This window comes from Dama dama, chromosome 21, assembly GCF_033118175.1.
Source record: "Dama dama isolate Ldn47 chromosome 21, ASM3311817v1, whole genome shotgun sequence".
NCBI lineage: Eukaryota > Metazoa > Chordata > Mammalia > Artiodactyla > Cervidae > Dama > Dama dama.
This window is the reverse complement of record NC_083701.1, coordinates 78,063,188-78,089,791: the sequence shown is the minus strand read 5'-3', so window position 1 is coordinate 78,089,791 and position 26,604 is coordinate 78,063,188. Positions and strand designations below refer to the sequence as shown.

Below are 26,604 nucleotides of genomic sequence, written 5' to 3'. Positions count from 1 at the left end.
GATAACACAAGTTTTGCTAAGCATTATCTCATATTATAGTGAGTGCTTGCTAAATCTGTGTTGAGTCAACACAGGATGAATTTGTATAACTCTTCCATTCGAACGGTTGGCGCCGTTGTCTGACAGTGACCTCCACTCTCTCTGGTGTCTTAGGAACTTTGAAATGACACGCTATGATGCCCACGGCTCTGATCACCTCCTCATTGCCAACTGATTCTTTTCTTGGGTCAGAGCAAGGTCAGTCTAGAATAGACGTTAATCTGTGGCTTTTGATATGTTCTGAAATAGGAAACATTTTCAAGATTTATCAAATGTTTATCAGATCCTCTGCTTTTAATAGACTTATGTTTCTTCTAGAAAATAGTTGAAATTCCCATTCCTTTAAAATCTTGCCAGTTTTGTAATCCTCATTGGGAAATCATGGAGAAAAGAGGACTCCTCTGCTTAAAATGCATTTGAACTCAGGCAGGTTGCCCAATTTAAGTTTATTTTCTCATATATTGACAATGGTAGTACCCTGAAGGGCTTTGTGAAGGTCACGTAAGGCAGTGTAAGTAAATGTCTTCACTCACGTGGCCTGGCAGAGGGCAGGCACTTAGCAAACACTAGCACCACCCGTGGACTGTCTTCTCCGTGCCGGATACGATGCCGCTCTTGCAGCCTTGCTGTTCCGTTTCCTTCTCCCAGTCCCGAACTGCCCTGATCTCCTAACCAAGCTGTCCATACTTTAGCTCTTGTGACCCTGACTAGGAGAAACCTTTCCGTTTTGTTGGTTGCAAAGTGGGGAGAGTGAGTGAACCTTAATTCTTCTTACTTATAATTCTTCACTCTTCTAACATTTTCTTTAAAAAAAAAGTGCTCTTCAAATGCACGACATTGTTCTTTTTTCTTTTTTAAATGAAGTACAGTCAATATATCCCATTATAGTCTTTTCAGGTGTGTAATATAATGATTCAGTATTTGTATATATTGATCAATAATCACCACAGTGGCCCTAGTTGAGATCTGTCACCACACAGAGTCAGAAATCTTTCTTCTCATAAAGAAAGCTTTTAAGATCTACCATCTTAGCAGCTTTCAAATATGCAATGCAATATTATTAAGTCCAGTCACCGTGCTGTATGTGACATCCCGGTGACTTATTGTATATCTGGAAGCTTGTACTTTTTGATCCCCTTCACTGGCTTTGCCCGCCCGGCTCCTGGAAACCATCAGTCTGGTCTCTGTGTCTCTGCGCTCTCTCTCTCTCTCTGCTTTCGAGATCGCTCCTATCAGTGAGACCCTATGGTATTAGTCTTTCTTAGTCTGACTTGATGTCACTTAGCATCATGCCCTCAAGGTCCATCCATGCTGTTCCAAGTCGTTGTTCTTAAATTCCCCCCACAGTCCCGCAGACTTTGGTTACAGTTTGTTGCCATTAAGACTCAACCACCTTGAGATCTGTAGGCAAAGTGACGGCTACAGGACCCTAGGTTTTCTCCTTAAGCCACTTTATTTGAAAGTCAAATGAAGCAGAAGCTGACAAAGGAGAATGGCAGAGAATCTGAAGTGCTCTGAAAGAGTCCCAGGAACTCCTCCTATTTTTAGAAAAGTAGAGGGCTTCATCACATCGAGGCTGGTTAAAATAGGTCCACACCACAACGCAAACGCTTCAGTTTTCCTGTTAATTATCAGGTTTGGAGGGTAACTGAGGTGACTCTGAAGACACTTTGGAAGGCATTGACCCGAGCTGCAGATCAGGATTAATGTTGCTTTTCTGCAGGCCCAGATGCTTTGAAATTTGCTTCACTGCGGAAATAATCTCACTAGCATGCTCGCTCTCTCTTTTTAAACAGCATTTTTGGAGATATAAACCAGAAAATCCATCCTTTTAAGCTGAAGGTTTCAGTGGTTTCTAATACATTCACAGAGATGTGCAAACACTACCAGGATCTAACTTCAGAGCCTCTCTGTCACCCCAGAAGAAAACTTCATCTCCAGAAGCAGTCACTTCCACACCACCTGCCCACCACGGGTGTACCTTCTTTCTCTGTGGCTCTGACCACTCTGGGTAGTTCACGTAAGTGGATTCGTACAGTGTGGGGCCTTTATATCTGACCTTTCCACTTAGCATGATGTTTGCAAGGTTCATCCCTGTTTTAGCGTGTATTAGGACTTCATTCCATTGTATAGTTGAAATGGAATTAAATGCAACATTTAATTGCATGAATATACTAAATTTTGTTTATTCACTCATCAGTTGAGAATTCTGCTGTGAACATTTCTGTACAGGATTATGTGTGGACACACGTCTTCATTTCTCCTGGGTATATCCCTAGGAGTGAAATTGCTGGGTCACATGGTAACACTACATTTAACGCTTTAAGGACCTGCTGGATAGTTTTCCAAAGAGGCTGCACCCATTTTGTAATCCTGTCAGTAATAGATGAGGGTTCCAATCTTTCCACATCCTTCCTAATGCTGCTTATTTTTTGTCTTTTTAATTTTAGCCATCTTGTGTGCTGTGCCCTGCTTAGTCCTCCATCATGTCCCAACTCTTTACGATCCCATGGACTGGGTCTGTAGCCCACCAGGCTCCTCTGTCCGTGGGGATTCTCCAGGCAGGAACACTGGAGGGGGGGTTGCCATGCCTTCTCCAGGGGATCTTCCCAACCCAGGTCTCCCACACTGCAGGCAGATTCTTCACTGTCTGAGCCACGAGGGAAGCTGTTAGCCTTCCTGGTGGGTGTGAAATAGTACCTATTTCGTTGTAGTTTTAATTTGCATTTCCCAAATGAATAGCGATACTCAGCATCTTTTCATGTACTTATTGACTATTTATATATTTTCTTTCTAGAAATGTCTATTCTACTCTGAATAAGGGTTAAGTGTCTGCTTTTGCTCACCTCCAGGAGTTCTTTATATATTTGGATACTAGACTCTTGTAAGATATATAATTTGCAGATTTTTTCCACCTTTTCATTTTCTTGCCATCTTGACAATGATATTTTCCAACCCATGAGCATGATTGTTTTCCCATTTATTCAGGTCTTCTGTAATATATTTCAATTATGCTGTCTAGTTTTCAGTGTACAAGGCTCACACTTCCTTTGTTAAATTAATTATTAAGTATTTTAGACTTTTTGACACTGTTATAGATGTAATTGCTTTCTTAGTTTCATTTTTGATTGTCCATTCTGAGTGTACAAAAATACCACTATTTTTTTTGTCATGCCATATTCCTGAACTCATTTATTGTTGTTGTAGTCCTAACATTTAAAAAACAGGTTAATTAGGATTTTCTATATAAAAGTTCACACCATTTGTGAATAGAGGAAGTTTTACTTGTTCCTTTCCAATTCAAACGTCTTTTATTTGTTTTTCTTGCCTAATTGCTTCAGCTGGAAGTGCAGTGCTGAGCAAAACTGGTGGAGGAAGGCAGCCTTGTGTTGCCCCTGATAGGAGGAGAGAGTCCGTCTCTCACTGTTCAGTATGATGTTAGCTGTGAGTTTTTCGAAGAAATCTATTGTCAGGCAGAAGAAGTTTCTTTCTATTCCTAGTTTTCTGCAATGTCACTATTTGTCATCTGGTTGAAGGGGAATCACAGAAGTAGCAGTTCTGCTTCCTCCCCAAGAGGGTCCCATTGTGCTCCGAGCATGTGATGGTGCCCTTCCCGGAGCAAATATAAACTTCCTTTTGGTTTGAGTTCAACAGCTTTCTTGAGTGGAAGCTCAAATTCTTGGGACTTTCCAATTCAAATAGAAGGTCGTTACGGTCCCAGTTGAAACCTGTCTCTCCGGAGCCCTCTCCAGGGGCACCGGTCCCTCTGCCAAGTACGTGCAGCCCATTTTGTCTCAGGGCTGCAGAGAATGTGCAGAAAGTGGCTCGTGGCATTTCCAGCTGAAACCCACACATCATCTCTCTACAAGTGAAGCGAATTCTGGAACCTTTGTCACTACTGAGCACCTACTACGTGCCCAGCACTTTGCTGCCTACTGAGATCATGGGAGCAGATGTTTATCCTGCTATGTTTAATAAAGGTTTAGTATTTGTATATTTCCTGTGTTCGACTACTGAGCTGCCTGTTTCACATGCATTATATCATTTGATCTTTGTATCAGTCCTGTGTGATAAGAACTATTATTATTTTTGTTATGAGAATTCTAAGTTTCAGAGTGGTTAAGAAAGGTCTCATGCTTGAGAGTGGCAGGCCTAGGTTTGTTGGACTCCAGAATCCAGACTTGCAGTCTCTGTGCCAGGTTGTGTCTTTCGCCTGCTCTCTGGGAGTTTATATTCTTATTGCCGAGGCAAGAAATACTGAAATGAGGCAGGCAACACTTCAGGGACAAGCGGTGACTGTCTTGGGTAGAGTCTGAGCTTCTCGAGGATGGTGCCACGGGCGCTGCAGTTGTGAGGGGCTTCCGGTGAGGGCGCTGGGCCTTGGAGAAGGCCACGGCTTGACGAAGGCTCGAGTGGCCACAGGGGGAGAGGGGCCGGGCTGAGAATCAGCGTGAGGGGAAGCATGCAGACAAGCTTGGACTTTCTGGGGCCCGAGTCTGGCTGGAATGAGAGCTTCTGCCAGTCATCGGTGAAAGATCTGATCTGGGGGTAATTTGGGTCATGTTTTGGGGTGTGTATAGGTATATGAATGGGCTTCGCTGATGACTCAGACAGTAAAGAATCCACCTGCACTTCAGGAGACCTGGGTTTGATCCCTGGAGAAGATTCCCTGGAGAAGGGATGGCTAGCCACTCCAGTATTCTTGCCTGGAGAATCCCATGGACAGAGGAGCCTGGCAGGCTACAGCCCATGAGGTTGCAAAGAGTTGGATAGGACTGAGTGATTAAGGACACACACGTAGGTATATCAATTCTACAACAAAGGGTGGGGTTTAGAAAAGTATTTAAGTAGTGGAATTGATTTAGTTATTGATTGGTTTCTTTCATTTGTTTTTGTAAATTGCACTCCTTGAACTCCCATGTTTCTGAGAAAGTACCATAGGCAGAAAGGAGATGGTTGCTGAGATGGGATCCTGGCTTCCCAGTCCCACTAGAACAGCTCCAAATTTAAACGTTGGTATTCATTTTGAGATTTTATTTGAAAGTAAGGTATTAATGCTTAAAAGAAGGGTTTCAAACCACTGAGTTAGCCCAATAATCCTGCTTTACAGTTGAATAAACACAGGCTTAAAGGGACACAGCTAGTTAGTAAGAGAACAAGAATTCAAGTTCAAGTCCCAATTTCTTTATGCCAAGTCCTTCACTGGACAAACATTTATTGTCTGTCGGTTGCACCCCAGGAAAGATGCAAGGCTCTATGGAGTGCACGGTGAGTGGGCAGTGTATCTGAAGCGACCCTGAAGGATGGGGATGCCTAAAAAGAGATTACAGATGCAATGGGAAGCCCTTGCTCTGCGTGGGAAGGGCAGAAGTCAGGGGAGCTTCACAGAAGAGTGACCCCTGACCTGAATCCTCACGGTACCGGAGTGAGCCAGGGAGGCTAGGTGCAGGAGCGTGTTCTAGGCCAAAGCAACGATGTGTATCAAAGGATGAAGGTGTGAGAAAGCAGAGCCTCATCACGGAGGAGCAGCTCGTTCCCTCATTAAGAAAACTTACCCTTTATTAAGCACTCCTCTGTGCCCGGCATTGTGCTAGGCAGTTTACATGGATTATTTCATGTAATGCTCTTAAGAGTCCCGTGAGCTGGATACAGATGAGAAAACTGAGTCTTAGAATGGAGATGTAATTCGCCAAAGGGTCATGTAAGGTCTAACTGTTAAACAGTGGTAGAGCCAGGATCAGAATTTGGGGAGCTTAATTTTGGATTTGGAGCCCTGTGAGCCTCGCTAAGCAGTTTGGATTTTGTCCTCTAGGTCAGTGGGTCTCAAATTTGCAGCAGAATCACCTGATGGGCTCGTTAAAGACTCTGGGCTCTACTTTCCAGTTTCTGAGACCCAAGAATTTGCATTTCTAACAAGTTTCCAAGTGATTCTGACCCTTCTGGGGATCACACTTCGACTGGAAAGTTTTCAGTTTAGCGGGGAAATCATCACATTTGCCTATATTTTATGCATGGCTCTCTGGGTAAGAAATAGAAAATGAATTACAGATTGGATAAGAGAGACCTCAGTGGAATGGTGTTTGAAGGGGCAGACAGTGCAAACGGGAAGAACAGTTACTTCTCTTATTTTTTTGTTCTCAGCATTTAATCATTATCTGATCAGTCCAACATTTACCTATCTGGATCTGATTCTGCTCCTTGCTTTGTCTCTTATACTAGAATAGTTACTTCTAACGTGTGTTCAGAAGACTGAAGATGAAGAGACGAATCTAAAAGTATTCATGCAGGAAGATAATTTAGGTATTCCTGGCACTCAGCAGTCTCTGATAAAGGATGGTAATAATTCTGATTAATGACTAGGATCTGCAGACATGGTGTCTGATTCGACGTAAGAGATGAAAGGACTGTGACGGAACAAAAGTGGTTTTAAGGTTTCCCTGAAAGGAGGCTGGAGAGGGAGGTGGCTGTGCTTTGGGTGTGTGTGGCCTGGTGGAGAGACATCCCACCGTAGTGGTGAGGGACCGGCCCGGCTCAGGAGGCCCAGTTTCCAGGCTGGGCCCAGCCCTTTATTCCACCACCGCGGGCTGTCATCTGTCCACCTTGGGCTGTCCTCTGTTGTTTGAGCTTCCATTTCTTCATCTATTGTGTCGGCTAAGAAATTCTTTTGGGTTTTTCTGTAAGGTGTTTTTGGCCAACCCAATAGAAGTGGAGTTGATGGCTTCTCAGCCTGCTTATGTGAGACCGGAGGATAAAGGATGAGAGTTCTCAACCTTGTGTTCATACTTTTAGTTAAATAATTTTCTCCAGTCATATAGCCACCCATCCGTGGTCAGATGTTCACAGTTCACTTGGCAAAGTTGACTCAAACGACTTCCATTTGCCTGGATTTTTACATGCACGTTTCAGAGTAGCAAAAAAAAAAAAAAAAAAAGAGTTAAATTGAGTTTGAGTTTTACAATGTTTTATTATAAGCTATAGTTAGGAACAAAGCTGAGCTATTTCCTGGGGGTAATTCTTCTTAAACCTCAATTATGAATAAATGTATTTTCAAGTGTTTCAAGTCTACTGTAAATTTACTTTAAATCAACTGTCTCAGAAGATTTTTAAAACTGCTGACACATGTTTTAAAGCTATTAGTGAGATCCTTTAATTTAACTATTTAATCCTAGAGTGTTAGCAAATGGATGCATATTGCTACATCTTTCTTATAATCCAATGAAAACCTAAGACGTGACCTTACTGGCCATCATGACCATTAGCTATTCGTTCACTCACGAGTCACATTTAACACCTTCCTGCCCCTCAACCTCCATACTCGGAGCATGAAAAAGTCCTTTTCCCGGCTGGCCCAGCTTTCTGCCTCTCCACCAGCACCATCGTTTTCCTGATGCCATATCTCACTCACTGGCTTTTGTCTGGATTACTGCCACTGTTTCCAAACTAATCTACTGTATCCATTTTGACTCCCTCCAGCTCATATCCACACTGTACAGAGGTTAAGGCTTCATATCTCATTAAGCTTCCACTGATTTAAGCCCTTTAAAGGCTTTCCAAAGCTTTTAGGATCAAGACGATACCACCCTACATGACTGATGAGGCCCCGCATGGACTGACCTCTACCAACCTCACCAACCTCACCTCACTGTAGGCTCCCTTTTATCTCCCTGCACTGGTCGAATGGGCTGCCTTTGGCTGGAGGCATGCTGCCTCCAGGGTGTGTAGAGCCTTTGCATATCTTGTTTGCTCTGCCCAACGAAGCCTTTCCTCCTCTCTTACCTCACTACTCCCCTCTACCCTCATATCACAGCTCAGCCGACACTTCACAAAGTCTTCTGCGACCCTCATGACCACATCAAACCTGGATCATGTGTTCTCATAGCATCACTGACCCCTATACATCTACGCCTGCCACAGCTGCAATTTTCCGTTTATTTCTGTGCCTGTATGAATTATATGGAGGCCAAGGGACTATGTTTGGTTTGGCTCCTTGTATGGAACTAGTGCCCAGAAGAGTGCTTGGCACACAGTAGGAGCTAATGAACATCTGTGCCATGAATGCATGTTCTTAGAGAGTGTTCCGGTATAGGGGCTCATGCTTAGATCCCATAGAGAGTACATGTAATGCATAGATGTTTATGATATAAATGGAAGTCATTGAAAGAGGTGACAGTGTTGATTTCAGCTTTCAACTGTGTAATAACTAATAACGCAAGTCCTGTTGGCATTTGAAAAGGCATATGCCGCTTCTCACTGGCGAAACCCCCAGGGACCATAGATTACTCATAAAAAGTTGCCCCTGTGGTTTAAACTCTTAAGTGGAGTCCACTTTATACCCAGGCAGTGCTGGATTGTGAGAGCAATTGAGCCTGCTTGGTTTTGTCTTAGCTGTCATGATTTTTTGCTCCATTTAGACCAGCAAATCCCTTCTGCAGAGCCTCTTGTCCGGTGTTTATTCTGAATTTTCTAATAGTTCTCAACCACAGCAGAATTGAAAAATAAGACTTAACTCAAAGAGTTTTAAAATAGGGTAGGAAGAACGCATGTGGGTTCTGTTTTCTTAATTTCCTGGTGTTTGTGCTGCAGGGACTGCTTAAGTGTTACCCCTGAAAATCAGGTGGTCAGTGACTGTCTGGTTGTCTTAGAAGTACTGTGGGAATAGAGTCACGTCAAGGCACCGTAATTGTAGTTAATTCTGCACAGTGAGAAGCTGGATATTGATAAAGTTTGAATCCGTTCATGAATGCTTCATAATTACGGTAGGAGGCAAGAATGACAACCCTCAATTACAGATTTTTTCAAATCTCACTGTTGACCTCAAACCCTTTTACCTTAATCAGGTCTTGGAAACAAGGACTCACAGAAGCATGCCATGAAAAGATGGACTGTGCATTTGTGTAAATGCAACTACTGTATTACAATTAAGCAATGCACACCCTGGCTGTGTCGTACCACCAGCAAAGTAAATAAAAGACTGTTTCACTGCTTACAGTTTGGAGCTGGAAGAACTGGGGAAGAACCACCATGGTTTGCCATTAAGGGATGTAAACTTTAATGTCCAATTAGTAGTGGATGCTATTAGTGATATATTAAGATTACATTGTGATTTAGGCCAGGCAAGTCAATATTCGGGACGTCGGTTAATTGATCAGAGTAACTTACTCTAATGCTCTTTTCTTACATCGTTGGTGTCAGAACGTGGCCCTTCCATTGCCTCAGAAGAGCCTATTGTCTTAGCTCTTGCCTGGCTCTAAACTTTCCCTTTCATCTCCTCATCTCCTGGAGCTCATGGTTCGGAATCTTGCGGTTTAGACCATAAGTATCAACATTTTAAACAAGTTTCCAGGGTCATTCTTATACCCAGTAAAGCTTGAGAATCACAGAATGATTTTTCAGGCCTGAGACTGTTGTTAAGATTTGTTTGGGTTTTCCTCTGCCAGGGGGCAGTGTTCTCTGAAGTATGGCTGGATTAATAAACCAAGTTGAAAGTTAATTTTAGTCTTTCTCGTACACTTTCTTATTTACTGACCCAACCACAAGTGACCTTATACCCAAATCTTAAATACCAGCACAGGTGAACTTTCTTGACTTAGTTCTGTTATAAAAGGTTTTGGACTCTATTTCAGTCATCTTAGTTGAATTTCTAGACATGCAGTATGCATTATCAGGTTTTTCAGTTTTCTCAATTTTAGATAATGAGGGCTAATTTTGTTTTACGGTTGATTAGATGCCTGAGGCAGGGGCCTTGGGTCATCCCCCTGACGGGCAGTTTGTAATGATGTCTTTTAGTGAAATTCTGTGTGACAATGGTCAGGTGGTGTGTGTGTGTGAATGTGTTCTGTGCACAATGACCATAGGAGATAAAGTGCTTTGGCCGAATGGTTATCAGAAATAGAGGCTGAGTTCAGTCCTCTTAGATAGTTGGTAATAAGTGCTGTACAGAAGTCAATTAGGGATCAAGCTGGGCTTCCCTGCTGGCTCAGACAGTAAGGAATCTGCCTGCAATGTGGAAGACCCAGGTTCGATCCCTGGGTTGGGAGGAGCCCCTGGAGAAAGGACTGGCTACCCACTCCAGTATTCTTGCCTGGAGAATTCCATGGAAAGAGGAGCCTGGTGGGTTACAGTCCATGCGGTCTCAAAGAGGTGGACCCGACTAAGCGGCTAGCACACACATTTCATTTCTCTCACTGTTACACTTAAGACTCGCACCGCCCCCCAACCGCCCCCCGCCCCGCACAGCTACTCTGCCTGTCCAAAAAATGAATGGATAATGTTCAGCTTCTGAGTCTAATTATTCTTCAAGGGGGAACTTTCATTGTCCTTAAGCTGGGTTTCTACCATCAAATATCAGACAGATTCTGAAGTTGTTGGACTCCGGTGAGGGCAGGCGAGGCTGGTGAGGAGGTTGAACGTTTGGACCACTGTGGCGTACAATGCAATCACAGGATTGCCTTGATACTTGCCTTTTAGCTTGATAGTTTCCTCTGTAAAAGCCTGCATCTTGAAACTGAACATAAAGAGTAGAAAAGTCTTACGCGGGGTTAACATCTTTCATAAGCCTTGCTAAACACCCGACCCCAAATCATTTCAGTATGGCATGCAGACTGAAGCAAGAGACTTCTGTAGAAAGATCCATCGGCCTGCCATCTCTGTAAGATGCAGAAGGAAAAGGATTTGAGAGAGGCAGCTGAAAGCTTGGCGCTGTGTTTTCTTCTTCTCAATTAGCTGTTACTAAATTCTGGAATATCTAATGAAACCCAGACCTACTGTGCAGCCCACCATAAACAAGCTCTGGCTTTTGTGCTGTGGGGTTTTATTTGAGCAGAGCCCCTGCTTCCTCCGTTGCTTGTTGCATAGAACGCGCCCTGTTTGTTTACATACACACACATGCTCTGCGCAAGCACCGTGCTCCCCGGGTCTGGCCGGAGAAAAACCAGAGATAAGCTTTCCTCCCTGTGTGAATCCTGCAAGTGTACAGTGTTTAAAGAACTTTCAGCTTTTGCGGGCTTGATTTCTTTGAGAAGTCTCCTGGTGGCTAGCTAGCTCAGTAAAAAGACTTTAAGCCTCACAATAGCATCAAAGGCACAGTGTTTGGTAGCTAGATGATAATTTATCTGGGGAAAAACCTAAGGAAACAGTTCTGTAGAGCTGAATTCTTGCTGCCACCGAGATGTCCTTCCTCACTTCAGTCATGAGTAAAGCCTCCCTCCATCCCACCCTTGCTGCTCCCCAGTCCCTCCGAAACAAAAACGAAAAACCTATACCCAAAGCTGATGGTTTCTTCAGGAGGAAGAGGCAGGCAGACCTGAAGTCATTTTACTCCTCCTCACAAGGCAGGAGAACGCTGCGTGGCTTCACGGGCATTCCCAGGATTTTGATAAATGTTACTTCTCTAAACTCTAAGGACAACACGGGGAAGCAGAATGCTATCTCTTGTGTTTTGTTACAATCCTGGGAGGTTTCATCGTGAGAAATGTTTGAGGAGCCGGGAGTCGCTGAGAATGTGGCAGAAGGGACAGGGTCATTTGTACTGCCAGAAAAATAAAGAAACGGGCAAGACAGAGGGTTAATAGGTTTAGAAATTATAAAACTTTCCTTGTTTTTTTAAAAACATCAAGTCGTGAGGTTGACTGCGTTGAATAACCACGTTGTTAAACCTTAAAAGCTTAAAGCTGGTAGAAACCCTTTTGTGGCTCTGTTTCATTTTTATCGGATAAAATGCATTTGGTTTCTTTTTTTAAAAAACCATGTTTTCAGGAGGGAAGGAAAATGAACATGCAGGGTTATTGGCTGCAGCAACATAAGAAACCCTTATGTTACCAGAAGAAACCACATGAAAGGATCTGTGTGTCAGGGGAGGGACCGATCGGGGGTGGAGAGACCGAGGGTGATGTTTCAAGCTTCTTAGGCTCAGGGCTGCGATTTGCGAACAAACTGTGATGAAATCGAGCTTTGGACAAATCAGAGGAGCCTGTCAACCTCCCAGGTGGGATTACTTGTAGTTAATAGACTGGACTCAGAGCCCCAAAAAGCAGCGCATTCAGTGTGGGCAAACAGAACGCACTGCCACAGGCTTTCCAAGAACCCCCTGCCATGGCCAGGAGAGGCTCATGCCAGCTCTATCAGGTAGGAGAAGGCGAGCATGACAGGGGAAAGCCTTGACCTTCAGAGGTGCTTTCCGATTTTGAATTTTCTTTTTGCTTTTAAAATGAAGAGAGCACTGCAGGGCGCGTTTGGGAAGCTGCAGGGTTGGATGGTGATGTTGAAGTCATTTGCACTGCCTCCGTGGAATCTGATTTAGGCTTGTCTGGCTGCACTGACAATCTGGTCTCTTTCTTCTCTTAGGTAATATCTTTGTTCACTTTTGCTGTTGGTGTCAATATCTGCTTAGGATTCACAGCAAATCGAATTAAGAGGGCGGAAGGATGGGATGAAGGTCCTCCTACAGGTATGTGTAGCAGCTGTGCCCATTTTCAGTCCTTTTAAAATATTAAAAGTGATCACTGTCCACTTGTTAAAAAATGCACCTTTAATCTTGCAGTGTAACTAATTCATGCCATCTCTGGAATAAAATCAGCTCTCTGTCCAGTTCAGATGGGGGAACGTGGTTTAGTAAGAGAACATTTTATGAACTCTTCCTGCTGCTTCACTGACTGTTTAAATCTCTGTCCTCTGAATTCATAAATGCTAAGATAACATAAAGCTCTTGTGAACAGACAAGGCTGAAAAAGAAGTGGTGAGAACAGGTGCTGACTTGATAGTAAAGACATTGTGAGTGTAATTTGTTGTCATATGATAGAAGATCTAGTATTTGTGTCCAGAAAGTTCTGACCTTGAGAAAAAGAGGGATGGAAGGAAAAAAAAAAAAAAAAAAGACAGGGAACTGTTTTTATGAAAGTTCAGGACTATGAGGTTAAGTTTTAACCTAAAACAGGAAAAATATGAGAGGAGGTGCTTAGAAGAGCTTATGGGATTGACTTCTCCCTGGTTTCTCTTTTGGCCCAAGGAGAGGTGAGTTTTCAGAGCGTATCATGACTTAACTAACAGAACTGAGGTGAAAGAGTTTCCTTTTACAATATACACTATGCCATAAGCAGTATGGGAATTCTTATAAAGGAGCTCCTTGTGCAGATCCAGGAGGCTTAACTGACCAGGTCTTAAGTAATGAGTTGGTTAATTTCCTGGAAATTGGAGCTGCTGATGGTTTTATAAAGAAAAATTACATATTAAGTAACGGGTACTCTAGGGGGCAATCTTTTCTTGACTTTTCCTGACATCTCAGCGTGTTTGCTGGCCTTCCTGTGCATTTTGTATTTCTCTGCACTGGATTTCTTGACCTGACTCATCAAAGACTGTCACCTGTCTCTTTTTAGCCAGCACGAGCATTTCTTAGCCAAGTTATGATCCACGCACTGATGGAATCCTGAACCTTCCTTATTTCAAGCAAGTGACTTTTGAGTAAGGGCGAAAGAATTATATCAGAAGTGGTTTAGTGAATCCAAGTGGAGGGTGCTTGGGGTGAAAAGGGAGAAAATAGATCACAAAGACTGCACTCCCAGAGAAGCAGTGGGCAAAGTGAGCTGTCTTCTCTTGGGGAAGGGGAGGAAAGTGGATCCCTGGGCTGGAGGATCCTGTTTTTATTGGTAAGGAACGGTTGCTCCAGGCAAGTGTAACTCCTGCTCACATTGCCTATAACTGCTCAGACTGAAGAGGGAGGATCAGGCCTTTAGTTTGGCCACGGGGCCAAGCTTGAGAGCCCACTGCTGGCTCTTTCCAATGGACCCTCAAAGGAACTTTTTTCCTTCTTTGTATTAATATATTACTTTGGCTAAAACTGATATTAAAAGCGATTTCTCTGATGAATGTTGTAAAATCAAGTCGCTCATTATTTTCAAAGTTGACTTTTTCTTTTGAAAATGGTCATGAAAGCCCTGGATTGGCACCCTGGATCCGTCTAACTTGCCAGGTGATCTTGGGGAAGTCACCTGTGAGTTCCATTTCCTTGGCTGTACAATGGAGAACAGGCCTAGGTGATTTCCAGTTTTCCTTCTGGATTAAAAAAGAAAAACATGATTCTGTCTGTTCTGTTCCATTGCCTTTTGAATGTGTGTACTCTCTGCAGGAGAACTTGAAAAATATAGACCAGATTTACTAATCCTCAAATATATTTTGTGTATAATAAATAATTCCCATGCATTATTAAAAACAATTATAAGAATTAATGAATCAATGCTACTTCTGGAAAAATAATATAATCTAAATTATCATCTATAAATCCAATATATTTCAGAATATTTGCTTCTTGAATTATTGAATCAAATCATTGATTATTCTTGGCCTTATGGTATCTTCTAAAATAACTTATTAGTGAAAATTCTACTGCTAGGAAGTCTTAGTCTCGAGATTCATGTTAAGTCTGAGTTTGGGGATTTTGGTCTGCCTGGCACTATTTATTTTTGAATTTCTGTTGATATAGCTTACTGCTGTTGAGGTACTGTAATTGATTTCTCCTGAATGAAGACTGTGATATACTTTGGAAAGTGAGTGAAAGCGTAGTGCGGAGAGTTTAAACATTTTCATCTTTTTAAATGTTCTGTGTGTCTGAAATGACACACACAGTTGGTGATTCTGCCCGCAAAGTGGAAAACCCTGGGTGAGCTGTTACATGCATTTTAGAGAAGATGCTAGGAGGAGAGGCTGCCATGCTTGCTGTCAGCGACACTTCCGTGTTCCAGAGTGTTCCTGAGAAGCTCAGTCTTCGAGATTGTCCCACCAAGTGGAAGGAACACAGAGGATATTGACAAATAGCCAGCTTCACACTGACCGGGGCAGTCGGCTTCTTGTTTAGGAAACGTCGTACCTCAGAGGCCTCAGCTGTAGCTGAGAAGGTTCTCCACACCTGCAGGCTCTTGCTGCTGGACTGTGGTGGGCGTTAGTTAGTTCAAGGCTGTGGCCGTGCAAACTATTATAACTAACTGGCTGGCACACGTGGTAGCCGGATTTTCTGTTACGATGTGGTGATCTATCGGAAGTCATGGTAAAATAAGATTTCTTCTTTCAGATCATAGATTTATGAGAGGATATGAAATGAGCAGAACTAATTACAAGTCTGCTGGGTAAACATCATGGACCATCAGGTACATGAGATGGCTGGAGTAAATTTTCAAAGAGAATGTCAAGAATACGTGTGATTCAGTTTGACATTCTTGTCCTGTACGTCTGACGTAGCCAGCCTGATTTACCTCCAAAGTTGAAAGAGAATTTATGTGTGTTCAAGTATGTGACACTCACGTAATGTGCTCATGTGTGTGTTTCTGTGTGATGGTGGAAGCTATTTCACTGGAGTTGGTGATGGATGCTCTTCCAGTCTCTGGGTGGAAATGGGATATCCTTTGAGAGCAGCAACTTCATACTTGAGAGACAAAGGGAAATGGGTAAGCTTGTCAATAACTGGCTAACAGAGACTTGAAAGCTTAGTTCAAGTCATCATCGTCTCAAGCCAACTCCTCTGGCTTGAGAGTTTAAAAGTACGTGAATGCAAGTGAAGTTTCATGGGGAAATGTGAAGAGTGTCGCTGACAATTTACAAGTAAAGCTTTGCTTTGTGAATCCTGGAGAAAACAGATAACGGTGACTGGAGTGAGAAGGTTCACATTCATTTGATAGCTTTGGGCGTCTCCTCCTACGATACAAAGGCACTTAAATGACAAGGCAATAGCTTGGAGGGACTGTAAAGCTGACAGGTGACTGTCATCAGCCGTTGCTCTGCAGGGAAAATTAAAAGGACTATCATGTCCTGGGACTTTATGTTAAATCTCATGTTGAAACCAGAAAGCGTTTAAGTCAGTGGAACACAATGATCTGAATTAGCGTTTAAAGAAGGGCATGGATTTCTCAGTTCTTTGCTATATGGCACTTAGGTGCAGTGATTTTTCATGTATCTTCAGTTCAGTTCAGTTGTCGCTCAGTCATGTAGAACTATATACTAATGCTCTATGGTGACCTTCATGGGAAGGAAATCCAAAAAAGAGGGGATATATGAAAACATATAGCTGATTCAGTGTGGCAGCCTGGGGGAGAATGGATACATGTACATCTATGGCTGAAGCCCTTGGCTGCCGACCAGAAACTATCACAACCTTTTCTTGGGAGGGGGTGCAGGGAGTCGAGTTCCATGTTCATTGTTGTACATATATATATATTTCCTGTCTATACACAAATACTTTTCTTTCTCGGAAGTATTAAAAAATTGATTAACCTTCAGTCTACAAAAAATACCTACTCTGCATGATAGAAAAATCTCTGCTACAAGTTTAAACTGATTTATACCCAAAGCTTTCCCCAAAACGTCTCAAATTCCTGGTGGCTCAGACAGTCAAGAATCCGCCTGGAACGCAGGAGACCCAGGTTCGATCCCTGGGTCTGGAAGATCCCCTGGAGGAGAGCATGGCAACCCACTCCAGTATTCTTGCCTGGAGAATCCCGTGGGCAGAGGAGCCTGGCGGGCTACAGTCCCGTTGGGCCACAAAGAGTCTGACATGACTAAGTGACTTTCACTTTCCCCAAAATATACAATACGAAGCAACATATTGAATCTTAGTGTAGAAGATGGGCCATGCGGAGGGTGGAGGGGCACAGGGCCACACATGCTCACACGCGCGTGCACACACGCTCGGCAGTGGCCTGCGTGCGGGGCTCTGGCCCACCTGGGAGCCCGCGGAGGCTCCTGGCCGGCCCGGCGCTCGGGGGGCAGGCCCGGCAGTCCTGTATCACAGCGCAGTTAACTGGCTGTGCCCCACTCCGAACGGAAAGAAATAGAACTTTGCGTGCAGCAGAAACCGACACAGCGTTGTAACGCAGCCATGTGCGCGTGCCCGGTCGTGTCTGACTCTTCGCGACCCCACGGACTGCACCTCACCAGACTCCTCCGTCCATGGAATTTTCCAGGCAAGAATACTGGAGAAGGTTGCCATTTCCTACCCAAGGGATCTTCCCGACCCAGGGATCTAACTCACGGTTCATGCATTTCCTGCATTGGCAGGTGCACTTTTTACCACTGAGCCATCTGGGAAGCCATTAATTTAAAAAAGGGAAAGGAGTGAATTCAGACTAAAATTTTATTGTGAACCTAATAAAACTTGTTCCATTTCTGTTGAACAGCATAGTAAATAGTAGGCAAAAACCTGGTAAGCAAAAAAATGTCCAAATGATATAAGCACACATTGTAATAGTAAACTTTTAAAATAACTTCTTAAAAATGGGTATTTTGCAGACTGTTTTTTAAAAAATCAGTTTAGTTTATATTCCAGATGATTTTTATGCATTGCTTATCATAATTGCATGCTATAGAAAGGGGTGTTAACTATTCTTTAATTTTCAAATTTCGTAAAAATTAAAGACTAAAATTGACAAGCAAAAAAAAAAAAATATATACAGAATCTTCTATCTTGTTGCATTAACCAGAAATCTCCATCTTTAATAAAGTTCAACATAGCTTATATCTTCCAAAATCATGTCTTAAAAAGAACATCTAAAATTCTGAGCTTATGTGCATAATTTGAAAAATCCTTTGTTAATGAAAATTATATTGTAGTTATGACCAGATGATCTAAAATTGTAGCTATCTTAAGTTAGGCCTAGGGTTCTTTTTTTAAAAACAACTTTTAATTTTGTATTGGCATATAAAAGTATTGTGATACTTCCAGGTGGACGGCAAAGACATACATACATACATATACGTATGTATCTGTACATACACATACATGTATCCCTTCTCCCCCAAAGTCCCCTCCCATCCAGGCTGCCACATAACACTGAGCAGGGTTCCCTGTGCTATACAGTGGAGCACTACACAAGTGAAATTAAACTCTTAAATTTTATTCAAATCATCTAGAAATCTGTTTTCTTGTAGTTTATGAGGTCTCTCTGCATGAGGACGTGGCATTTAAAAACACACTGAAAGTACAGGGTTTTGAGGGTTTCCCTGGTGGCTCAGATGGTAGAGAATCCGCCTGCAGTGCAGGAGATTGGGGTCAACCCCTGGGTCAGGAAGATCCCCTGGAGGAAGGCATGGCACCCCACTCCAGGATTTGTGCCTGGGGAAGCCCATGGACAAAGGAGCCTGGTGGACTGTCTTCCATGGGGTCGCAAAGAGTCGGACACGACTCAGCGACTTTCTCTTTCACCAGAGTTCTGATCTCCCAACCAAGAAAATGAGGATAACATTACCTCTTTGCCTGAAAAGATTCTTGAAAACAAACGTGCCATACTAAGACTGAGGAGACTATAAGATATTGAGTGTATGGTGATACACTTCATTTATCTCCAAATTTGTTTGAAGGCCAGGGTCTCCATTTTTACCTCGTCAGATTGACATTATCTGCTATATAAAATGCCATTTCATTGTTTGGTAGCAGACTTATACTACTGACTATGATCATACATGTTATTTGAGTGATTTACAAGTGAAATTAGACTCAACTTTCATTCAAATCATCTAGAAATCTGTTTTCTTATAGTTGATGGGGTCTTGCTACATGAGGATGTTGTATTTAAAAGCACATTGAAAGTACAGGTGTTTGGAAACTTCCCAAGTGGAACTGTTAATTAAAAAAATCGTCTATGAAATCTGGTTCAGAAGCTGTGAAGAGGAGGAGAGCATATGATGCTGAAGTAATGGGTATTTATAGAAAGTGATGGATTTAGGAAGTGGAGATACTGACACACAGGCAGTATTAAGTGCTGCTTTAGAAGAGACGAGGTCAAGAGTATCAAGGAAAAATGGCAACTTCAGTGCAAGAAAGTAGGACCAGAAAGAACACATTGTATGCTCCAGAAGAGGCATAGACAGGACTTCACTCTTGAGTTGGCCGGCATCTTGATTGTCATTCACGTTGTCCGCCTTTTTCCCTTGTATTTTATGCTTCAGACAAGGCAGGCAGACACCGGAGAACCAGACCTGTTTCGTGCTCTTGAAAAGGAGGTGGCATACTCACAGTCTGCTTCATTTCAAGACTTGCCTCTCACTTTCAGGAAACCCTCAGGCTGAGAACCATGGAAAATGGGAGGAACAGAGAGCGGGTCACAGCACAAACTCTGAATGCAGGACCAGACAAAACTTACAAGAAGCGTCCAGCTTTATGCTGGGCTAAGCATTTTCAAACTCAAACACAGCCTCCCTCACTGGCCATCGTCCAAATCTGAAAATTTCCATTCTGCAGGGAGATTTGGCGGGAAATGTGATTGGGAATCCAGGATGAAATAATGTTTAGGTCACAGCTCGTGTCATGAATTAGGTTCTTTCAAGTAGTCTAATTAAATTATCAATAATTTTTTTTTCTGTGCATAAATGGCACCAGAATTCCACAGTCCTCTGTGTAGGTATGGTAAGACAGAATGTTTTAGAAAGAAGGTTTACTTAGCTAAATAAAAAAATTTCACTTGTTTCTCTCAGAATTATGAGTTTGAATGTGATAAATCCAATTTTACATTGGTGGGGTTTTTTAATCATGAAATTGTATTTCTGGGAAAAGTAAGGAACTTACAGCATTGCTTTTATGCACATCACATATACACATATTTTAAAATTTAAAATCTCTAAAGAAAACTTCTGTCTGTGTAGACCTGTGACATTTATTTTTTAAGATTCTGGAACTGACTTGTTCCTTTGAAGTGAAACAATATCATTTAAATATGTAACTCAAAAGGCAGAATAGCATTTGAATCTCATAAAAGTGCTGGCAAGTGCCTTATGAAGTTTCAAACCCCCATCACACTTAGGACAGATTTCTTTTTAATTTATTTTTAATTGGAGGATAATTGCTTTCCAGTGTCATGCTGCCTTCTGCCTCACAGCAGTGTGAACCGGCCCTGAGTGTCCGCAGGTGCGGCCCGCGTGCACCTCCCCCCCCCCCCCCCCCAGCAGTGTGAACCGGCCCTGAGTGTCCGCAGGCCCTGCCCGCGTGCACCTCCCCCCTTCCCCCAGCAGTGTGAACCGGCCCTGAGTGTCCGCAGGCGCGGCCCGCGTGCACCTCCCCCCCCGCCCCCCCAGCAGTGTGAACCGGCCCTGAGTGCCCGCAGGCCCCGTCCTCGTGCACCTACCTCTCCCCTCCCCCCCAGCAGTGTGAACCGGCCCTGAGTGCCCGCAGGCGCGGCCCGCGTGCACCTCCCCCCCCCCCCCCCAGCAGTGTGAACCGGCCCTGAGTGTCCGCAGGCCCTGCCCGCGTGCACCTCCCCCCCCCCACCCCCCAGCAGTGTGAACCGGCCCTGAGTGTCCGCAGGCCCCGTCCTCGTGCACCTCCCCCCCGCCCCACCCCAGCAGTGTGAACCGGCCCTGAGTGTCCGCAGGGCGGCCCGCGTGCACCTCCCCCCCCCACCCCCCAGCAGTGTGAACCGGCCCTGAGTGCCCGCAGGCCCCGTCCTCGTGCACCTCCCCCCCGCCCCACCCCAGCAGTGTGAACCGGCCCTGAGTGTCCGCAGGGCGGCCCGCGTGCACCTCCCCCCCCCCACCCCCCAGCAGTGTGAACCGGCCCTGAGTGTCCGCAGGCCCCGTCCTCGTGCACCTCCCCCCCGCCCCACCCCAGCAGTGTGAACCGGCCCTGAGTGCCCGCAGGCCCCGTCCTCGTGCACCTACCTCTCCCCCCCACCCCAGCAGTGTGAACCGGCCCTGAGTGTCCGCAGGCGCGGCCCGCGTGCACCTCCCCCCCCCACCCCAGCAGTGTGAACCGGCCCTGAGTGCCCGCAGGCCCCGTCCTCGTGCACCTCCCCCCCGCCCCACCCCAGCAGTGTGAACCGGCCCTGAGTGCCCGCAGGCCCCGTCCTCGTGCACCTACCTCTCCCCCCCACCCCAGCAGTGTGAACCGGCCCTGAGTGCCCGCAGGCCCCCCTCTCGCGGACCGCGGTCTCCGCCCCCACCCCCCTCCGCGTTGCACCCCCTGGGGGGTCACAGAGCGCGGGCTGAGCTCCCTGAGTTCCGCAGCGATCCCGCCGGCGGTCTGTTTTTCCCGTGGTCACGTCTATGTCTCATGCCCCTCCGCCCCACCTCGCCTTCCCTGGCCGTGTCCGCAGTCCCGCTCCCCACGTCTGCGTCTCTGTTCCTGCCCTGCAAATAGGCGCCGGTACCATCCTTCCGGATCCCGTATCTGTGTGTTACTGTGCGGTGTTTGTTTTTTCCCTTTCTGACCTACTTCACTCAGTACAGACTTTGTTTTTTTCCTTGTTGTCTTTCTCGTTACTTCTGAGGTTTTTAGTTCTGATAAAGGAAGGCTTTACAGATTTTAGAATTCAAGTATAAGAAGTCAGAATCTTTCCATATCTAGCCATTCAATCAGGTACAAGAAGAGCGGTCCTAAAACCTGAGCTCGGCCTGGTGCGGGGCGAGGGGCCCGGGACCCGGGACCCGGGTGGGATGAAAAAGCCGGCTGGTGGGGACGAGCTGCGGAGAGAATCAGGGCTGGGAGTCGTTCTGAAGGACGATGGCAGGGGCGGAACAGGCCCTGGAAAGGCCGGGTGAACTTTGTTCTGTCACTTTATTTTGTTAAAAAAAAAAAAAAAAAGGTGCAGCCGTTCCGCTCTTGGACTTACTGGCTTTGAAGACGTGTTGATAAATGGCTCCATCGTGTATCTTCCTATTTCTCTTCCTGCCGTTCTCAGAGGAATCTCAGCCAGCCAGGAATGAGTTTGGCATGTGTATCCCTAATCCATGTGCTCCCCTGGTGGTTCAGTAGTAAAGTCTGCTGCCAACACAGGAGACCCAGGTTTGATCCCTGCGTCAGGGAGATCCTCTGGAGAAGGAAACAGTAACCCACTCCAGTCTTCTCGCCTGGGGAATCCCATGGACAGAAGAGCCTGTGTGCTACAGTCCATGGGGTTGCAAGAGTCGTACACACCTGGCAACTAAGCAGCAATAATCCCTAATCCACACCAGCCCAGAAATTCACTCTTATTTGAAAGTTGTTAGGAACCCCATATTGAGTGCAATACTTTTTATGAGCTGTATCTTTGCATTATGAGTGTAAGTGCAACTCTTTCTTAACAAAGCTGTCTTCAGTTTAAGGGTTGGCAAGGAAGATGATAATTGGATAGGGGCAAGCTATTGTGTGAAATTCAATTATTTTCAAAAGCAAAGTAAGTGGTAAACAGAGAATAACTATTGTTGGAAGGAAGGAGTAAAAATCACTTTGATAGAATGAATGGAGAAAGGTTTAAAATGATTAGAAATTCACACAAATCTTTTGAAAGTAAAAATAGGAAAAAGGAAGAGATGATGATGAGGGGAAAGCAAAGGGCGTGAATGGAGGAAAACGTCACGTGTTGGCTGGGATGCCACAGAGGAGACGGGACGGGTGAGCATCTGTGAACAATGTGCCTTTGAAGCTCTTCTGATTATCCCAGCTCTAAGGATAGCTAAGTGTACTTATATACGCAGTTCATGAGCACAAATTCTACTCAGAATTTATCATGATAGATGGATGATGGAATGATTCTAAGCAGTATCCTTAAAAAAGGAATGTTTCAATTATAAGCATTTTTCTTATATTCACTTTTCACCATAGAACTTTATTTTTCCTTTCTCTGCTGCTCAGCCCTCCTCCTCTCATAGTTCTCAGGGTTCAGTATGTCTGTTGATTGGTTGGGCAAAGTCAATAGAAAAATGTGGTTTGTGAACCAGAGGTAAGGCATTGCCTTGGAAACCTGATATTATTTCTTCAACTGAACAGGGGTGATTTGTATGTCTTTGAAGATCCCAGAATCAACCGTGCAAAAGCGTTTCACATCTCGTGGTCGGGTGAATCTGTTTGCTTTAGTTGAACTGATCTAATGCCATACAGGTCAGCATTGGGTGACTCTGACTTGAAAGAGGACAAAGAACTAACAGATGAACAGGATGTTCAGATAAATGGCTTTGGTGAACCTAGAAATGTCATTAAATATCTGTTCTCTCCCTGCCTCTGGTGTTTTCTTGATTTTATAAGTAATGGATTCTTATTATAAAAAAATGGAAAATTCATAAACATAAACAAGGAACTAAAATAACATAAATAATATTTGTAGGATATTTATATATTGTATAATATATCCTTTATGCACATAGATTCACATGTATGTCTACTTACACACATACAGGTATACATTATATATATACATGAGAGGGAGAAGTAAGCAAGCGAAACATCAAAAAAACAAAAAGACATTTGTAAAACAGAAGTTTCAAACTGCAGAAGAAGTTTCCTTTCTTCTTGTCTTTCTGATTTCTCCAAATATAATTTCTGTTAAGAATTTTTTACAGTGAAGAAAAGTGTTATTCACATTGGCGTGCGCTGTGTGCTCAGTCGCGTCCGACTCTTTGTGACCCCATGGACCGTACCCTGCCAGGCTCCTCTGTCCATGGAGTTCTCCAGGCCAGAACACTGGAGTGGGTAGCCTTTCCCTTCTCCAGGGGATCTTCCTAAACCAGGGATCGAACCCAGGTCTCCCGCATTGCGGGTGGATTCTTTCCTGTCTGAGCCACCAGGGAGGCCCCCTCGTGACATGACCGATTCCCTAATCCCATTGCCCTGTCTCTTGTCTCTTGCAGTGTTATCAGACTCCCCCTCGATCAACATCTCCGGATCTTGCAAGGGCAGATGCTTTGAACTTCAAGAGGCTGGACCCCCTGATTGTCGCTGTGACAACCTGTGTAAGAGCTATAGCAGCTGCTGCCTTGACTTTGATGAACTCTGCTTGAAGACAGGTGCGTAACTGTTGAATCCTCTCTAGTCTTGGTTAGCTGGCTTAACGACCCCTGCTGTTGAGCGCCCTGCCGCTGCCACCCTGCTTTGGACGAACCAAACTGTGGGGTTTCGTTTTGTTCCTGGAATCACTGTCAGTTGTGTTACGAGCACACTCTGTATGACCGTTGTATCCACACAAGACTCAGCCCAAAGCGAATTCTTCGCAGCTGCAGTCGTCATTTATTAGTTTGGGATATTTATGACCAGTTATTTTTTCTTTCATCTTTATGATTTCTATCTCTTGCTGTCAATTCCCTCATTCACTGCTAGGATACCTGTGCTCTTTTGGGGGGTCTGTTTTAACTGCATTATTTTTGCTTGCCTGCTCAGTTTGTAACATTTGGTTTGTTTCATCTTAACGTATTTTGACGATGGGTCTACTCTGAGGTCATAGTAATGACCTTCTTCTCAGTGGAAGTCCCAAATCATTTTGGAATTCTTCTTGGGGTTGCATGCTCAAGGCAGCTCTAAAATCTTCCTCCACAAGTTCCTGACCTTTGTTTACATTTCTTCTCTAATAGAAGGGTCAGTGGAATATACTGGTCTCTGAACAGGCATTAGTTGAGAAAATCACCTTTGGGGACTCATTCTACATGCTGTTTCCAAAGTCTAACACTTTAGGTGAGACTTTGCAGTCACCTTGTAGATTACCCCCCCCCCCCCCCCCCCATTCCTCTGGGCAGCATCCTGTTCAGACTCTGGGAAAGGTGACGAGCAACCCTGCTCTTAAGGTCATTTTGTAAAAAATCATTTTTTGGAAAAAGTGGAAGCAGTGACAGATTTCATTTTCTTGGGCTCCAAAATCACTGCAGCCTTGAAATTAAAAGATGTTTGCTGCTTGGAAACAAAGCTATGAAAAACCTAGATAGTGTATTAAAAAGCAGAGACATCACTTTGCTGACAAAGGTCCGTCTGGTCAAGGCTATGGTTTTTACAGTAGTCACGTACGGATGTGAGAGTTGGACCAGAAGGAAGGCTGAGCGCCGAGGAACCTGGCAGGCTGCAGTCCATTGGGCTGCAAAGACACGACTCAGCGACTGGACAGCAGCGGTAGTTGCTTTAGTGTGCTGAGTTAGTTTCTACTGCACGGCAAAGTGAACCAACTGTCTGTGTGTCTGTATCTCCCCTTCTGTCTCCTTCCCGTGTGGGTCGGCTCCGAGCGCGGGGCAGGGCTCGCTGAGATCTACAGCAGGCTCCTGTTAGTCACCTGTTTTGTTCATCGTGTCAGCAGTACACAGGTCCATCCCAGTCTCCCAATTCATACCACTCCCCCTACCTCCCCCACCTGGGTGCCCATACTTTTCTTCTCTATGTCCACGTCTCTATTTCTGCTTTGCAAATAAAACTGTCTATACCATTTTTCTAGATTCCATATATATGTTAATACATGATATTAATTTTTCTCTCCCTGACTTATTTCACTCTATATGAGAGTCTCTAGGTCCATCCACATCTCTACAAACAACCCAATTTTATTCTTTTTTATAAGTATTAGTTTTGGTTGCTCAGTCTTTGTCTGACTCTTTGTGATCCAATGGACTGTGGCCCTCCAGGCTCCTCTGTCCATGGGATTCTCCAGGCAAGAATACTGGAGTGGGTTGCCATTTCCTTCTCCAGAGGATTGTCCTGACCCAGGGATTGAACCCAGGTCTCCTGCATTGTAGTCAGATTCTTTACTGTCTGAGCGACCAGGGAAGCCCTCCTTTTTTATGGCTGAGTAATAATCCATTGTATTAAGACCGTTAGATACAGAGATTCCACAGCTCTCTTGATAAATTATTACCTGCTTTTAGACTTTTATGGTTAGATGATTATTTCAAAAATCTAGCTCATATTATCATTAACATAAGTCCGACTTTTCTAATGACAACATTAGAAACAGATATATTATTCTCCTTTACTAAAGGAATAGCACCTGATTTATATGAAAACCTGTGTCAACTCCTTACTAGTTCAGATTTTTCCCCCCTCCTCAAAAGAAGGAGAGTGCTATTAGGCTGTTTATTTATTTATTTATTTATTTTTGCATAATACATTTTCCCAATGTTTGGCCATATTTTTTGTTGTTGTTCCTTTCCTTTTTCATTTGGAACTTCTCCCAGCTTTCTGAGTTGTGGGTTTGTAAACTGAAATGATGAGAACCTTGTAAACTGAATATAGGGATGGAACAGATGTTCCAGCAGAGTTTTTGGCTTCAAAATATTATTTCAAACCAGTGGTCTGTGTTTACTTGGCACTAAAGAACTAGCTAATGTTCCATATTTCCTCTCTACTTTGAGTATCTTGTCCCTGACACATCATCTCAGCCATCCCAATTCCTGATCTTAGAGCTTCTTCTAAACTTGAACAGATCTTCTGACTCTAGCTTAGCTCTCTCTGAATGTAGCTCATGCCTTTCTTTCCAAGTTTAATATAGACTAGAATAACACTTTAAAGTAGTTCACGTCCCTGTGTACAAAGATACCTTAGGCCAAATGTGGAAGAATCAAATATAAAATAATAACAAAGGGTTGAAGGATCTCTAAGATACCACTCTGCTGACCCAGAGATAAGCACAATCAGTGTTTCAGTGCAAACTCAGACAGTGTTATGTGTTTAGAATGTATTTGTTGTGCAGTTGCTAAGTCATGTCCGACTCTTTGCGACCCCATGAATTGCATGCAGCACACCAAGCCTCCCTGTCCATCACCAACTCCTGGAGTTTACTCAAACTCATGTCGATTGAGTTGGTGATGCCATCCAACCATGTCATCCTCTGTTGCCCCCTTCTCCTCTTGCCCTCAGTCTTTCCCAGCATC

General features: G+C 44.2%; 1 protein-coding gene across 7 annotated transcripts in view; it reads left to right on the top strand.

Moving 5' to 3' along the window:
• ENPP2 (ectonucleotide pyrophosphatase/phosphodiesterase 2) overlaps window positions 1–26,604 on the top strand; it is a 127,044-nt gene that overhangs the window by 25,411 nt on the left and 75,029 nt on the right. For 5 of the 7 annotated variants that reach the window (XM_061123870.1, XM_061123868.1, XM_061123867.1 and 2 more), the window contains exons 2-3: window positions 12,382–12,484; window positions 23,611–23,766. In XM_061123870.1, coding sequence (XP_060979853.1) covers window positions 12,382–12,484; window positions 23,611–23,766 — 259 coding nt within the window. Of the gene's footprint in view, window positions 1–12,015; window positions 12,163–12,381; window positions 12,485–23,610; window positions 23,767–26,604 lie in introns of those variants that run through there. The other 2 variants (XM_061123869.1, XM_061123865.1) reach the window with 1 other exon arrangement.